Source organism: Anomaloglossus baeobatrachus, chromosome 8 (genome assembly GCF_048569485.1).
Source record: "Anomaloglossus baeobatrachus isolate aAnoBae1 chromosome 8, aAnoBae1.hap1, whole genome shotgun sequence".
NCBI lineage: Eukaryota > Metazoa > Chordata > Amphibia > Anura > Aromobatidae > Anomaloglossus > Anomaloglossus baeobatrachus.
The window spans coordinates 63,200,144-63,216,772 of record NC_134360.1 but is presented as its reverse complement, the minus strand read 5'-3'; the positions used below and the strand labels follow the sequence as shown (position 1 = coordinate 63,216,772).

Genomic DNA, 16,629 nt, shown 5'->3' with positions numbered 1-16,629 from the left:
AATAAAACTTTTTTTGTTGTCTATTTTTTATTTCTTACTGACTGGGTTTGTGATGTCTGGTATCTGATAGACGCCTGACCTCACCAACCCCAGGGCTTGATGCCAGGTGACATTACACATCTGGCATCAACCCCATATATTACCTCGTTTGCCAACGCACCAGGGCGCGGGATGAGCTGGGGCGAAGCGCCAGGATTGGCATGTCTAATGGATGCGCCACTTCTGGGGCGGCTGCGGCCTGCTATTTTTAGGCTGGGGAGTGTCCAATAACAGTGGACCTCCCTAGTCTGAGAATACCAGACCACAGCTGTCCGCTTTACCTTGGCTGGTGATCCAATTTGGGGGGACCCCACGTTTTTTGTTTTAAATTATTTTTCTTCAGCGCTCTATTGGGAGACCCAGACGATTGGGGTATAGCTACTGCCCTCTGGAGGCCACACAAAGCACTACATTAAAAGTGCAAGGCCCCTCCCCCTCTGGCTATACCCCCCCCGTGGTATCACGGGTTCTCCAGTTTTAGCTTTGTGTGCGAAGGAGGTCAGACATTCCATGCATAGCTCCACAGATTTTAGTCAGCAGTAGCTGCTGACTATTTCGGATGGAAGAAAAGAGGGCCCATATAGGGCCCCCAGCATGCTCCCTTCTCACCCGTGGATGGTGTTGTAAGGTTGAGGTACCTATTGCTGGTACAGGGGCTGGAGCCCCACATGCTGTTTTCCTTCCACATCCCCTTGTAGGGCTCTGTGGAAGTGGGATCCTGCCGGCCTCTAAGCTCTGACGCCGGGCTCCATCCACAGACCCATAGCACCTGATGGATACGGAGCAGGAGTACAATCAGGGACAAGGCCCTGCATCATACAGGTACTCTGTGTCCCCGGCAGGCACAGACACACTCCGGGCTGGCTGGGTGTTGTAGTGCGCCGGGGACCGCAACGTTGGAGTTTGTGTCCCTACAGATTACTGGGGGATTGTTTGTGTATGGGAACGCAGCGCCGACCCCCTCTGGACCGGGCGGCGCTGCTGTGACTTGTGGTGCGCCGGGGATCCGCCGTCCGCGCTTTTACGGCGGCGGCGGTTATAAATTGAGTCCCCGGCTTTTTGGGCCTAGGACGCCGGCAGCTCCGATTCGTTCCCGCCCCCACCCTGTCATTCAGGGTAGGGGAGAGACGCTGTTCGCTAGCAGCGACGAGGGCTGGAGCCTGATTTACATGCTCCAGCCCTCACACTAGGCACAGAGGGAAGCAGGCTTCCCGCTCTTAGCCAGGAACGCCCAGGGCCCGCCCCCCTTCTCTCTCAGGACGCCGGCAGCCATTACATGCAGTCTGGCTGGAGGAAGGACGCAAGGCTCTGGGAGACCTGGACTAGGGGCTATCTGGCGACCACACACCCGCTTTTTAAGCGGGCGGTAAGCGATTTTTCTGTGCTGGTCCCTCTAGTGCCTCACGGTGTATCGGTGTACTGTGTAGGATATAGAGATATTGTATTTCTTGCACTTTGAGGTCGCTTCTGGCTGCATCTCCCAGATCACTCTGTGGAAGCAACAACATGCCATCCTCAAAACGCAAGGCTGCCAAGGCTAGGGCTGTGTATACTGCGGGTGCTGCATGTGGGGCTAATCTACCAGCAGGCTCCGATGACCCCCATTGTGTGCAATGCTCCGACCCGGTGCTGCTTCGCCAGCCGGAGTCAGGAGGGAGAGTGACCCAGGCTGAGACGCCTGTAAGTCCTGCCCCGGTGACAGGGACAGACTTTGCAGTTTTTGCTGATAATATGTCTGTCTCTATGGCAAAAATCCTTGAAACCTTGCAATCTATGCATGGGGCTCAGTCTTTGGGCACGGCGAGGCCTCTGTCCTCAGGTCCCCCTCACTTGGAATTAATCCAGCCCACAGGGGGGTCCCCGGCTTCACAGGCCGAGGATTATGACTCAGATGATAGCCCCAGCCACCCTAAGCGAGCTCGCTGGGAAAGACCCTCGACGTCATCACACTGCTCAGGGTCTCAGCGCAATCAGTCTCCCTGTGATGTGTCTGATGAGAGTGATCAGGAATCCATTCCTGGAACCCCTCTCAACCTGGATACCCCTGATGGGGATGCCATGGTAAACGACCTTATCTCAGCCATCAATAGGCTGTTGGATATTTCTCCCCCAGCCCCTTCAGCAGAAGAGGCGGCTGCGGAGCAGGAGAAGTTTCGTTTCCTTTATCCCAAGCGTAAATTGAGTGCTTTGTTGGATCACGCTGACTTCAGAGAATCAATCCAGAAGCACGACGCTCACCCAGAAAGGCGTTTCTCTAAACGATCTAAAGATACGCGTTTCCCTTTCCCCCCTGAGGTGGTCAAGCGCTGGACACAGTGTCCAAAGGTAGACCCCCCGATTTCCAAACTCGCAGCTAGGTCCATAGTTGCAGTGGAGGATGGCGCTTCACTTAAAGATGCCAATGACAGACAGATGGACCTTTGGTTAAAATCTGTCTATGAAGCTATCGGCGCGTCGTTTGCTCCGGCATTCGCAGCCGTATGGGCACTCCAGGCTATTTCAGCTGGCTTAGCAAAAGTGGATGCTATCATACATCCAGCAGTGCCGCAAGTGGCGCACCTTACCACGCAGATGTCGGCGTTTGCGTCTTACGCTATCAATGCGGTCCTAGAATCTACCAGTCGCACCTCAATGGCGTCCGCCAATTCGGTAGTTTTGCGCAGAGCCTTGTGGTTAAAGGACTGGAAAGCAGATGCTGGTTCCAAAAAATGTTTAACCAGTTTGCCTTTATCTAGAGATAGACTGTTTGGCGAGCCATTGGCTGATATCATTAAGCAGTCTAAGGGTAAAGACTCCTCTTTACCACAACCCAGAACAACCAAACCTCAGCAGAAAAAGTGGCAGCAGAGGTTTCAGTCCTTTCGAGGTTCGGGCAAGACACCATTTACCTCGTCCAAAGGGACTCAGAGGACGCAAAGAAACTCAGATTCGTGACGGGCTCACACGCACCCCAAGAAAGCAAATGGAGGTACCGCTTCCAAAGCGGCTACCTCATGACTTCCAGCCCCCTCCCTCCGCATCGCCGGTCGGGGGCAGGCTCTCCCGCTTTTCCGGCATTTGGATGTCACAGGTCAAAGACCGGTGGGTGACGGACATTTTGTCTCGCGGGTACAGAATCGAGTTCAATTCTCGTCCTCCAGCTCGGTTCTTCAGAACCTCCCCACATCCAGACCGAGCAGATGCTCTGCTGCAGGCGGTGGGCTCCCTAAGAGCGGAAGGAGTGGTGATCCCAGTCCCTCCTCAGGAACAAGGGCAAGGGTTTTACTCCAATCTCTTTGTGGTTCCAAAAAAGGACGGCTCGTTCCGTCCTGTTCTGGACCTAAAACGGCTCAACAAACATGTGCACGCCAGGAAGTTCCGGATGGAAACCCTGCGTTCTGTCATTGCCTCAATGTCCAGAGGAGACTTCCTTGCCTCAATAGACATCAAAGATGCTTATCTCCACGTGCCAATTGCTACAGAACATCAACGTTTTCTACGTTTTGTGATAGGAGACGACCATTTTCAGTTCGTAGCTCTGCCATTTGGTCTGGCAACAGCCCCACGGGTCTTCACCAAGGTCATGGCGGCGGTGGTAGCAGTCTTGCACTCTCAGGGACACTCGGTGATCCCTTACCTAGACGATTTATTGGTCAAAGCTCCCTCTCAAGAGGCATGTCAGCACAGCCTGAATGCTACGCTGGAGACCCTACAGTCTTTCGGATGGATCATCAACTTTCCAAAGTCGATCCTATCACCGACTCAATCACTAACGTATCTTGGCATGGAGTTTCATACTCTAGCAGCGATAGTGAAGCTTCCGCTGAACAAGCAGCGGTCACTACAGACAGGGGTGCATTCTCTTCTGCAGGGCCAGTTGCATCCCTTGCGGCGCCTCATGCATTTCCTAGGGAAGATGGTGGCAGCCATGGAAGCAGTTCCCTTTGCGCAGTTTCATCTGCGCCCACTTCAATGGGACATTCTCCGCCAATGGGACGGGAAGTCAACGTCCCTGGACAGGAAAGTCTCGCTTTCCCAGACGGCCAAGGACTCCCTACAATGGTGGCTCCTTCCCACCTCATTGTCTCAGGGAAGATCCTTCCTGCCCCCATCCTGGGCAGTAGTCACGACAGATGCGAGTCTGTCAGGGTGGGGAGCAGTATTTCTCCACCACAGGGCTCAGGGGACGTGGACTCCGCAGGAGTCCACCCTTCAGATCAATGTTCTGGAGATCAGAGCAGTGTATCTTGCTCTACTGGCCTTCCAACAGTGGCTGGAAGGAAAGCAGATCCGAATCCAATCGGACAACTCCACAGCGGTGGCATACATCAACCACCAAGGAGGGACGCGCAGTCGGCAAGCCTTCCAAGAAGTCCGGCGCATTCTAATGTGGGTGGAGGACAGAGCATCCACCATATCCGCGGTTCACATCCCAGGCGTAGAAAACTGGGAAGCAGACTTCCTCAGTCGCCAGGGCATGGACGCAGGGGAATGGTCCCTTCACCCGGACGTGTTTCAGGAAATCTGTCGCCGCTGGGGAGTGCCGGACGTCGACCTAATGGCATCCCGGCACAACAACAAGGTCCCGACATTCATGGCGAGGTCGCGCGATCAAAGAGCTCTGGCGGCAGACGCCTTGGTTCAAGATTGGTCGCAGTTTCAGCTCCCATACGTGTTTCCGCCTCTGGCGCTCTTGCCCAGAGTGCTACGCAAGATCAGATCCGAGTGCAGCCGCATCATACTCGTCGCTCCAGACTGGCCGAGGAGGTCGTGGTATCCGGATCTGTGGCATCTCACGATCGGTCGACCGTGGTCACTGCCAGACCGACCAGACTTACTGTCCCAAGGGCCGTTTTTCCATCAGAATTCTGCGGCCCTGAACCTGACTGTGTGGCCATTGAGTCCTGGATCCTAGCATCTGCAGGATTATCTCAAGGAGTCGTTGCCACAATGAGACAAGCTAGAAAGTCGAATTCGGCTAAGATCTACCACAGAACGTGGAAGATTTTCTTATCCTGGTGCTCTGCTCAGGGAGTGTCTCCCTGGCCATTTGCATTGCCCAAGTTTCTTTCCTTCCTGCAATCGGGGTTAGAAAAGGGCTTGTCGCTCAGCTCCCTTAAAGGGCAAGTTTCGGCACTATCCGTGTTTTTTCAGAAGCGTCTAGCACGTCTTTCTAAGGTGCGCACGTTCCTGCAGGGGGTCTGTCATATTGTGCCCCCGTACAAGCGGCCGTTAGATCCATGGGATCTGAACAGGGTACTAGTTGCTCTCCAGAAGCCGCCCTTCGAGCCTCTGAAGGAAGTTTCCTTTTCTCGGCTGTCACAGAAAGTGGCGTTTCTTGTTGCGATCACATCGCTTCGGCGAGTGTCTGAGCTGGCAGCTCTGTCATCCAAGGCTCCCTTCCTGGTGTTCCACCAGGACAAGGTAGTGCTGCGCCCTATTCCGGAGTTTCTCCCTAAGGTCGTATCCTCTTTTCATCTTAATCAGGATATATCCTTGCCTTCGTTTTGTCCTCATCCGGTTCACCGGTATGAAAAGGACTTACGTTTGCTAGATCTGGTGAGAGCACTCAGAATCTACATTTCCCGCACGGCGCCCATGCGCCGTGCCGATGCACTTTTTGTCCTTGTCGCTGGTCCGCGCAAGGGGTTGCAGGCTTCTAAAGCCACCCTGGCTCGATGGATCAAAGAACCAATTCTAGAGGCCTACCGTTCTGCGGGGCTTCCGGTTCCTTCAGGGCTAAAAGCCCACTCAACCAGAGCCGTGGGTGCGTCCTGGGCATTACGTCACCAGGCTTCGGCTCAACAGGTGTGCCAGGCAGCTACCTGGTCCAGTCTGCACACTTTCACCAAGCATTATCAGGTGCATACCTATGCTTCGGCGGATGCCAGCTTAGGTAGAAGAGTCCTGCAGGCGGCAGTGACACCCCCGTAGGGGAGGGCTGTTTTGCAGCTCTAACATGAGGTATTTCTTTACCCACCCAGGGACAGCTTTTGGACGTCCCAATCGTCTGGGTCTCCCAATAGAGCGCTGAAGAAGAAGGGAATTTTGTTACTTACCGTAAATTCCTTTTCTTCTAGCTCTTATTGGGAGACCCAGCACCCGCCCTGTTGTCCTTCGGGATGTTTTTTTGTTGTTTGCGGGTACACATGTTGTTCATGTTGAACGGTTTTTCAGTTCTCCGATGTTATTCGGAGTTAATTTGTTTAAACCAGTTATTGGCTTCCTCCTTCTTGCTTTGGCACTAAAACTGGAGAACCCGTGATACCACGGGGGGGGTATAGCCAGAGGGGGAGGGGCCTTGCACTTTTAATGTAGTGCTTTGTGTGGCCTCCAGAGGGCAGTAGCTATACCCCAATCGTCTGGGTCTCCCAATAAGAGCTAGAAGAAAAGGAATTTACGGTAAGTAACAAAATTCCCTTCATTTAATGTAAAATAACAGCGTGGGGTGCCCTCTATTTTGGATTACCAGCCAAGGTGAAGCTGCCAGCTGTGGTTAGCAGGCTGCAGCCGTCTGCTTTACCCTAGCTGGCTACAAAAGATGGGGGGACCTCACGTCGTTTTTTTTTTAATTATTTAATTTATTTTATGGCTAAATACAAGGCTAAGCACCCTTTAGGCTATGTGCGCACGTTGCGTAAATACATGCAGTTACGCTGCGCTTCGTAGCGCAGCGTAACTGCATGCGTCCTGCGTCCCCTGCACAGTCTATGGAGATTGTGCAGGGGCCGTGCGCACGTGGCGTTTTAGAGCGCAGCGCTTCGGCTTCTTGCGTTCCATCCGGTTTTTCCCGCATGCGGCAGATTTAGCCAATGCGGCGGCCGGATGGAACGTTGCCTAGCACGTTTTTTCGTGCGGCAAAAAAAACCGCATCGCGCCGCATTCGGCCGATGCGGCACATTTTTCAATGCATGCCTATGGCGGCCGGATGCGGCGCGATGCGGCAATAACAACATCCGGCCGCCGCATGCGGTTTTTGCCACTGCGCATGCTCAGCAGCATGCCGCAAGCGGCAAAAACCGGACGGGCCGCATGGGAAAAACTTATGCAAAGGATGCGGTGTTTTCACCGCATCCGTTGCATAGCTTGCACAGCCGGATTGAGCCGCAGAGCTCAAGCCGGAGGTGTGAAAGCAGCCTTATCTGTCTATCGATTATCTATATTATTTATTGCAAAACCGCAGGGAGCAACCTGCGGTAAATCCGCGGTAAATCCACGGCAAATCCGCGGCAAATCCGCGGCAAATCCGCATGCGTTTTTGCCGCGGATTTTTCCGCAGGTGCGGAAATCTTCCACTCCCAGAAGTTTCTCAAGAAATTTTCTTGAGAAACTTCACATTTCTAGTGCGCACAGAGCCTAAGAGGCTCAAAGGGGGGTTTCTGCAAAACCGTGAGAACCAAATTGAGGTCCCAGGGATCCAAGGGCCGCCGGTAAGACGGAATGATGTGAGACGCGCCCTGCATGAAGGTGCGGACCTGAGCCAACCGGGCGAGACGCCGCTGGAACAGCACTGACAGAGCTGACACTTGTCCCTTGAGAGAGTTGAGGGACAGTCCCAGCTGCAGACCGGACTGTAGAAAGGACAGAAGGGTCGGCAAGGAGAATGGCCAAGGAGGATGGCCGGAAGAGCGACACCAGGACAGGAAAATTTTCCAAGTCCTGTGATAGATCTTGGCGGAGAAAGACTTACGGGCCCGAGTCATAGTGGAGATGACTTCCGGAGGAATACCAGAAGCCGTCAAGATCCAGGACTCAAGAGCCACGCCGTCAATTTGAGAGCCGCAGAATTCAGGCGGAAAAACGGACCTTGTGAGAGAAGGTCTGGACGGTCCGGGAGATGCCACGGCACCTCTACGGACAGATGGAGCAGATCTGGGTACCAAGCTCGCCTGGGCCAGTCCGAAGCAATGAGGATGACTCGACGGCCCTCCATTCTGATCTTGCGCAGGACTCTGGGCAAGAGAGCTAGAGGGGGAAACACGTAGGACAGACGAAACTGGGACCAGTCTTGAATCAGAGCGTCCGCGGCGAATGCCTGAGGGTCGTGGGAGCGAGCCACGTAAACGGGAACTTTGTTGTGACGGGATGCCATTAGGTCCACATCCGGAGTGCCCCATTTGCGGCAGATTGACTGAAAAACTGCCGGGTGCAGGGACCACTCGCCACTGTCCACGGTTTGACGGCTGAGATAATCTGCCTCCCAGTTTTCCACGCCTGGGATGTGGACTGCGGATATGGTGGACTTGGAGTCCTCCACCCATTGAAGGATGCGTTGTACCTCCAACATTGCCAGGCGGCTGTGTGTCCCGCCTTGGTGATTGATGTAGGCAACCGCTGTCGCGCTGTCTGACTGGACTCGAATGTGCCTGCCCGCCAACAGGTGGTGAAAAGCTAGGAGAGCCAGAAGCACGGCTCTGGTTTCCAACACATTGATCGAAAGGGCTGACTCGGACGGAGTCCAAGTGCCCTGCGCTCGGTGGTGGAGACATACCGCTCCCCAGCCGGATAGACTGGCATCCGTGGTGAGGATCACCCAGGACGGGGCCAGGAAGGAGCGCCCCTGGGACAGAGAGAGGGGCCGAAGCCACCACTGAAGAGAGCTCCTGGTCTGTGGCGACAGAGCCACTAACCTGTGCAAGGAGGAAGGCCGCTTGTCCCAACAGCGGAGAATGTCCAGCTGCAGGGGACGCAGATGGAACTGGGCAAAGGGAACAGCCTCCATTGACGCCACCATTTGACCCAGCACCTGCATCAGGCGCCTGAGGGAATAACGGCGGGGCCTCAGCAGAGAGCGCACCGCCAGTTGGAGGGACTGCTGTTTGACTAAGAGCAACTTCACAAGTGCCGGCAGAGTCTCAAACTGCATCCCCAGGTACGTGAGCCTCTGGGTCGGAGTCAGAGTAGATTTGGGCAGATTGACAAGCCACCCGAATTGGGTTAGAGTGGCGAGAGTGAGCGAGACACTCCGCTGACAGTCCACGCAGGATGAAGCCTTGACTAGAAGGTCGTCCAGGTAAGGGATCACTGCCAACCCCTGTAGGTGCAGGACCGCAATCACTGCTGCCATGACCTTGGTGAATACCCGAGGAGCTGTGGCCAACCCGAAGGGGAGAGCCATGAATTGGAAATGTTCCTCTCCGATTGCAAAACGTAGCCAACGCTGGTGTGAAACTGCAATTGGCACATGCAGATAGGCATCTCTGATGTCGATGGATGCCAGGAAATCCCCTTGGGTCATTGATGCAATGACTGACCGCAGAGACTCCATGCGAAAATGCCGCACCTGAACATGCTTGTTGAGAAGCTTGAGATCCAGGATGGGCCGGAAGGAACCGTCCTTTTTGGGGACTAGGAAGAGATTTGAGTAGAAACCTCTGAACCGTTCCCGGGCGGGAACCGGTACAATTACTCCGTTGGCCTGCAAGGATGCCACGGCCTGTGAGAAGGCGGCGGCCTTGGAGCAGGGGGGAGTTGAGAGAAAAAATCTCTTTGGCGGGCTGGAAGAGAATTCTATCCTGTAGCCGTGGGAGATTATATCCCGCACCCACTGATCGGAGACGTGTTGAAACCACGCGTCGCCAAAGTGGGAGAGCCTGCCACCGACTAAGGACGTTGCTGGAGCGGACAGATAGTCACGAGGAGGCTGCCTTGGCGGCAGCATCTCCTGCGGTCTTCTGTGGACGCGCTTTTGGGCGCCAGTTGGATTTCTGGTCCTTGGCTGAGTTAGTGGACGAGGCCGAGGGCTTTGAGGACGACCAGTTGGAGGAACGAAAGGAACGAAACCTCGACTGATTCCTGCCCTGGACAGGTTTCCTGGTTTTGGTTTGTGGCATGGAAGTACTCTTCCCGCCAGTAGCTTCCTTAATAATTTCATCCAGCTGTTCACCGAACAGCCGGGACCCAGCAAAAGGGAGCCCAGCAAGGTACTTCTTTGAAGAAGCATCTGCCTTCCACTCTCGAAGCCACAAGATCCTGCGGATAGCGAGGGAATTAGCCGAAGCCACCGCAGTGCGGTGAGAAGCCTCCAGCATGGCAGACATGGCATAGGATGAAAAAGCTGAAGCTTGGGAAGTTAAGGTAACCATTTCGGGCATAGATTCCCTGGCGAGGGAATGCATCCCGTCTAGAGAAGCAGAGATGGCTTTGAGAGCCCACACTGCTGCAAAAGTCGGGGAGAACGAGGCCCCCCGCCGCTTCATATACGGATTTGGCCAGAAGGTCAATCTGGCGGTCAGTGGAATCCTTAAGGGAGGTGCCATCAGCCACCGACACAACGGTCTGGGCTGAGAGTCTAGACACCGGGGGGTCTACCTTTGGGGAATGAGCCCACTCCTTGACCACCTCAGGTGGAAAGAGAAAGCGGTCATCAGAACCACGCTTTGGGAAGCGTTTGTCAGGACAGACCCTGGGCTTGGTCACAGTGGCCTGAAAACTGGAGTGGTTAAAGAACACACTCCTTGTCCTCTTAGGCAAGGTAAACTGGTGCTTTTCTGCCAGAGAGGGTTGCTCCTCTGATACTGGCGGATTGAGGTCCAGTACAGAATTAATGGACGCAATCAAATCACTAACATCTGAGTCACTTTCGGACAGATCAATGGGGTACATGGAGTTAACCTCCGAGCCCCCCGTAAAGGCATCCTCCTCGTCCTGCGAGTCAGCTCCTGAATCAGAGCCGCGGGACGAGGAAGGAGAGGGAACCCTGCGTCTCTTCTCAGGAGGACGGGGTCTGGGACCAGATGATGAATCCTCTGTGAGCTCCGGTCCTGAGAGACCCCTAGCAGCAGAGGCACCCTGTGAAAGGGGCTGATGCATGTTCAGCAAAGTCCTGGACAGAAGTCCCATGGAGTCAGCAAAGGACTGGGAGATAGACCTAGAAAAGGATTCTACCCAAGCCGGGGGTTCAGCCACAGGAGCAGGAGCAGCCTGAGAGACCCCTGGGGGTGAGACTCCAGGCTGAGGCACCGCCAGGTTAGAGCAGGCATCACAATGTGGGAATATGCTCGGTTCAGGCAGTAGGAGCCTACATGCAGTGCATACTGAATACAGCTTTGGAGCCTTGCTCCTCGTGTGAGACATGCTGCTGGAGTGGGGGCTCTGCCAGAGAATGACCCCCAGAGAGTATATACAGAGGTCCACAACCGGAGACCGGTTGTGGCTTACCAGACCGCTTGTTGTGTGCCCTCCAGATCCCGAAGCCCGGACCCCCAAGCACAGCAACTCAGCAGAGATGCTGCAGACCAGCGCTGCAATGACTGAACGCAGAGAGAACGCTGAGAAAATGGCCGCCGGAGCGAAGAGAGGGGGCGGGGCTTGCTTGAGGAGCGGGATCTGGAGGGCCAAAGAGACCTACAGGGGAGGGGACACACACTGCAGTGGGGTGCGTCCCTCCCCTGTGTAGAACGGCCGCCGGGCGGAGCCGAGCCTGTCCCTCTGCATGAGTGACATGCGAGGGCAGTGAAACCGAAACTAGGCCTCCGGCGAAGCGGACGGCGCGCAGGCACCATTGGCGCGGTTCTCAGGCGACAGCCAGAGAACCCGCCGGAAATGTCAGAAAACACAATCAGCACACTCTCCCACAACAATAAAGTACAGGGACCCCCAATATAAAAACGTCTCAGGTACTTAGCTTGCTGAGACGCAGGGTTCCAAGTACCTGGGGATGAGTGCTCCGGTCCAGCAGGGTCCTGAAGGGCTGCGGATGGAGACCGTTCTCCTGCCAAGCATGGAGACCGTGCTGGCTCCCACTTCAAGCCAGAGCCCATGAGGGATGGTGAAGGAGCACGGCATGTAAGGCTCCAGCCTAGGAATCAACCTTACAACACCGCCGACACAGTGGGGTGAGAAGGGACATGCCGGGGGTCCAGACGTGGACCCCACTCTTCAATCTCGTTCCAAAAGGAATAATCATATGAGAATGCATGTGTGGATGTATGCCTCCTGAACACAAAGCGATAAACTGGCTGAGTCTGCTCGTCAGGGGGTGTATAAGCTCAGAGGGAGGAGCTACACTTTTTAGTGTAGTACTTTGTGTGTCCTCCGGAGGAAGAAGCTAAACACCCATGGTCTGGGTCTCCCAAAGGAACGCTAAAGAAAAAAAAATCCTTTATTTCACAAATACTTTGTGTCTCCGGCATGAAAATTTAGGTAAAAGGTCCTTTAAAGACCAGCAATCAGAGCGGCCCTTTTTTTTAGATGCAGGAGACGACTGTATGACACAGTCAGCACCTACTCCATACACGCAGCCAACATCTACTATACATGTAAGGCGGATGGAGGGAAGTGGGTAAAGTTGCTCGGTGCACATAGGCTCTTTATGGCTGAACCTCCCAGACTTGCTACTCTGCCCCTAGACACAATACCAGGAAACTGGAGAGCGCCATCTTCCCCTTTAATGACTTCCTCGATCATTTGTACCTTAAATCAGTTACCAAAAATATTTACTGGCTTTTCAGTGCTGCGGATCTTCAGGATAACTGCAGGTGTGATAGATGCAGATTTTGCTGCAGATTTCACCCTTTGCATTACAAAGGGAACAATCTGCAATGAAATTTGTATATATGTCCATCCATATGTGTCAGTGGTGTCAGCCAGAAAATCTAGAAATCTGTGAAGATCAGCGCTTTCCTTGCACCAAGGTGCCGGGCTAAGGTCATTGGCTTCACTGTCCTACCGCGCATGCGCTGTCCAGGCACGCGGTGTGGCAAAAAGAGGCGCACGGAGGGTGCCAGGCTCGTTTGGGTGTACGGTGTGGCTGGGCATCGCATGCGCAGGAAAAGTGGGAAAGCAACGATCTATGCAAGCGTTATATTTACTGGCCGGCACTCAGAGAAGAAGGCGCGAGGGATGCAAATATCCTCAAGGAGGCAGAGTTTGTTAAAGGGAACCGGTCATCAGTTTTTTGCTGTATAAGCTGCGGCCACCATCACTGGCCTCTTATATACAGCATTCTAACATGCTGTATATAAGAGCCCAGGCCGCTGTGTAGAACATAACACTTTATAATACTCACCTAAACCGGTCGCTGCGGTGGATGTGGGACAAATGGGCGTCTTCGTCCTCAGATGCCGGCGCCGCCTCTTTTGGCCATCTTTGTTGCCGCCTCGGTCGTCCTTCTGAAGCCACGGTACATGACGCGTCCGGTGTCATACACACTCGCCGGAATTCAGGTCCTGAGCAGGCGCACTTTGATCTGCCCCGAGCAGGACAGATTAAGGTATTGTAGTGCGCATGCGCGGGACCGGCGACTGTGTATAACAGACGCGTCATGCACACAGGCTTCAGAAGGAGGATGAAGATGGCCGAAAGAGGAGGCGCCGGCACCGGGGGACAAAGACGCCCATTTGACCCACATCCACCATAGCGACCGGTTTAGGTGAGTATTATAAAGTGTTTTTTATGTTCTACACAGCGGTCTGGGCTCTTATATACAGTATTCTGGAATGCTGTATATAAGAGCCCACTGATGGTAGCCGCAGCTTATAGGCCGAAAAAACAGTGACAGGTTCCCTTTAAGTGCTCTGGGCGTGGCAAAGTGCTTAGTGACACATTGCATATAGTGGAAATTGTAGATTTCTCTGGATTAAGATATTAAGATACCCTTGAAAAAAAATACACAGATTAGGAACAATCGCTCAAAAAAGAGAAAAAATAGTCACTATACAAAAACCCATAAGTAGGTGTCAGACACATAAAAGGAGAGAAAATAAAACCAAAGCCGTCACCTTCCATTTAGATCAGCAGTTTTCTAAAACAAAGCACAATCGCATTATCTGTCACGTTTCAGAAACAGAGATCACTTCTATGTCCGCAAAGATTGAACAATTAGAAAATCAATCCGGGCGGTGACCGGCGGAAATAATCCGATATGTTCCAGACACAACACGCAAGATAACGGCCGGCTGCTTACAACAGCACATTTGCGGATTTCGGCAGCACGTCGGTGTCTGTACAAGTTGGGGTTTGTGCCGCAACACCGAGAATGCATGTATTTTGCAACCCAGACCGCCACGTGTGCGGACAGCCTCGGTGGGCAGGCACGTGGCTCTGCGTCTGCAGCTCATCTCACCATTTATACTTTCCATCGGTGTGCTATGTCGGGGGTCTTACCTGCATCAGCTGCTGCAGTTTGAAGACCCGCTTGTAAATTGCGGAGTTGGGGACATTGTAACGCTTTGCATTTTCAAACATCATATTCAGGTCGGTCTCCAGCTGGTCCAGACTATCATAGTCCTGGTTCTTCAGTTTAGTTCTGCAAACAAACAATGTAAGACATCTGTAACTAGTAGTTGCGGTAATGCACATACGTTAAAAATAATCTGTCAGCAGGTTTTTGCTATGTAAGCTGCAGATAGCATGCTGCAAGGGTTAAAACGGAGAATTCAGGGATGCCTGTCTTGTCACAATCCAATCTGTTTATTTGCGGTTTGTTTATGCAGCATTGCTCGGTCTATAATATCACATGCATGGCAGTCTGCAAATCAAAAAGGTCCATGGAGCCTCTGTTAGGAGTCTCAACACAGAAACCAGCCAGATATCCCTCCGGGAAGGGCCCAGCCAAGGGGTGACTCTTTTTAGGAGACCACCATAACCACCATATTAAGTGGCCCTTTTAGTCAATATCCAACTTTTTGACAAGTTTAAAGATATGACAAGGGAAATACCAAGGCCAGGTATCCATCCACAGACAGCCATTTCGGGGTATTGCCCCTCATCAGTTTGGAGTACCCTCCATGGACCTTTTTGATTTGCATATTTCCCAGGGGGCAATGTACCTAGGATTTCACTGTCTTGAGCGCCCTCGCTGGCTGCCGGCAGTGTTTTCTCTGGCTGGTCTCCCCAACATCAGTGATTGTTTTGTTATGCATGGCAGTCTGGCAGCTCACTGACAATGTACACTGTCTATAGAGAGCTTGGTGTGGGCAGGGACAGCTCTCAGCTCTGCTGCATGGCTTAATGTAATAATTCTGATTGTGTCTGAATGGCTGCAGCCAGTAATGTAAGTGATACATCGTTGGATTCAGGATCTCTATCCCTATATCATGCTGCTCTCAGATAAGGTAACAAAAATCTGCTGACAGATTTCCTTAAAAGGAAACCTGTTACATTGTACATGCAGTCTTATCTGTGGACAGCTGAGCAGAATTACATATATGTTTGTAAGGAAATATTCAGTCTAAATTATATTTTATTCCTTCAAAACCCTGGTGATTGCATGTATAAGAGTCCAGCGGGAGGTGCCACTAGTGACTGACCGTTCTCACTGCATGCGCTGTACAGGAAAGACTGTCAGTCATCGAGTAGCTCTGCACAATGGACATATGCATACAAAACACCAGGGATTTCAATGAACAAAAGAAAAAAACAAAACAAATCAACGATTACGTAAACCTTTCCCACATAAGTGTATATCTGATCAGCTCCTCTTGCTCTATAAAACGCTCCCTGCAGATGAGATACCATTATCAACATGGCAGGTCTCCCAGAGGAAACAGTGTGAAAACATGTACAGGAAGACATGTAAAGATCCCTATACACAGACTAAAAGTCAGCTAAACATACTGGAACAGCGGATGAGCTGACAGTCTTATGTCAGGGAAGAGAAAGACCCGGCCTGCTGAATTTCAGCGATTGTTTCTCTTGATCTCTAAAACATAAGCTGCTGATAAAGAGCTGCTGCCAGCCTCTAACTTAGAGCTATGGGGTGCACGAAACAAGGATTCTTCTATATACACTCGTATAGGAGTTGTAAGAGACGTCTATTGGCTGAACAAAAAAGACAAAGACCTGTGGATCATGAATTGGGCCAGGAGGAGCTGCAGGGAGAGGCCTAGCGGACTCTAACTCTTGAGCCCAACTCATTCTACAAATTATGTTTTCTCTAAAAGCCGCAGTACAGTTGTCTGTAAGAAGAAAGTCTGTCTGTATTTAATGCTGCTTTATGGGTCAAGCAGCAAAAAAAAAAAAAATAATTATAATAAATATATCAAAAAAGAGAATCTGTCAAAAGGTTTTTGCTATGTAACCGAGAGCAACATGATGTAGGGGCTGAGACCCTAATTCCAGAGAAGTGTCACTTACTAGGCTGTATGTTACTGTTTCAATAAAATTAGTGTTTTATCTGCAGGAGATTATTATTACAGGACTAGATGTCTTGTCTTTCCTAGTCAACGCCTCTGTGTAACTCCGCTCCCACCACTGATTGGCAGATTTATGTGTACATTGCCAGGAAGCTGCAAATCAGTAGTGGGGGGTCTAGGTTTTATGGAGCTTTAACCCTTTCACGACCGGCCGATTTTTCGCTTTCCGTTTTTTTTTTTTCGCCATTCTTTTTCTGAGAGACGTAACTTTTTTATTTTTCAGTCAATATGGTCATGTGAGGGCTCATTTTTTGCGGAACGAGCTGTACTTTTAAATGAAACCATCAGTTTTACCATATTGTGTACTAGAAAATGGCAAAAAAATTCCAAATGCTGAAAAATTGCAAAAAAAGTGCGATAGCACTATGGTTTTTGAGATATTTTATTCACTGTGTTCACTATATGGTAAAACTGATGTGTGGGTGTGATGCCTCAGGTCAGTGCGAGTTCGTAGACACCAAACATGTATAGGTTT

General features: G+C 52.1%; 1 protein-coding gene across 1 annotated transcript in view; it reads right to left on the bottom strand.

The window, feature by feature from the left end:
• Positions 1–16,629, bottom strand: part of PBRM1 (polybromo 1) — a 241,718-nt gene that overhangs the window by 128,849 nt on the left and 96,240 nt on the right. The window contains 1 exon segment of the mRNA XM_075321737.1: positions 14,125–14,266. Within this exon segment, the coding sequence (XP_075177852.1) occupies positions 14,125–14,266 (142 nt within the window).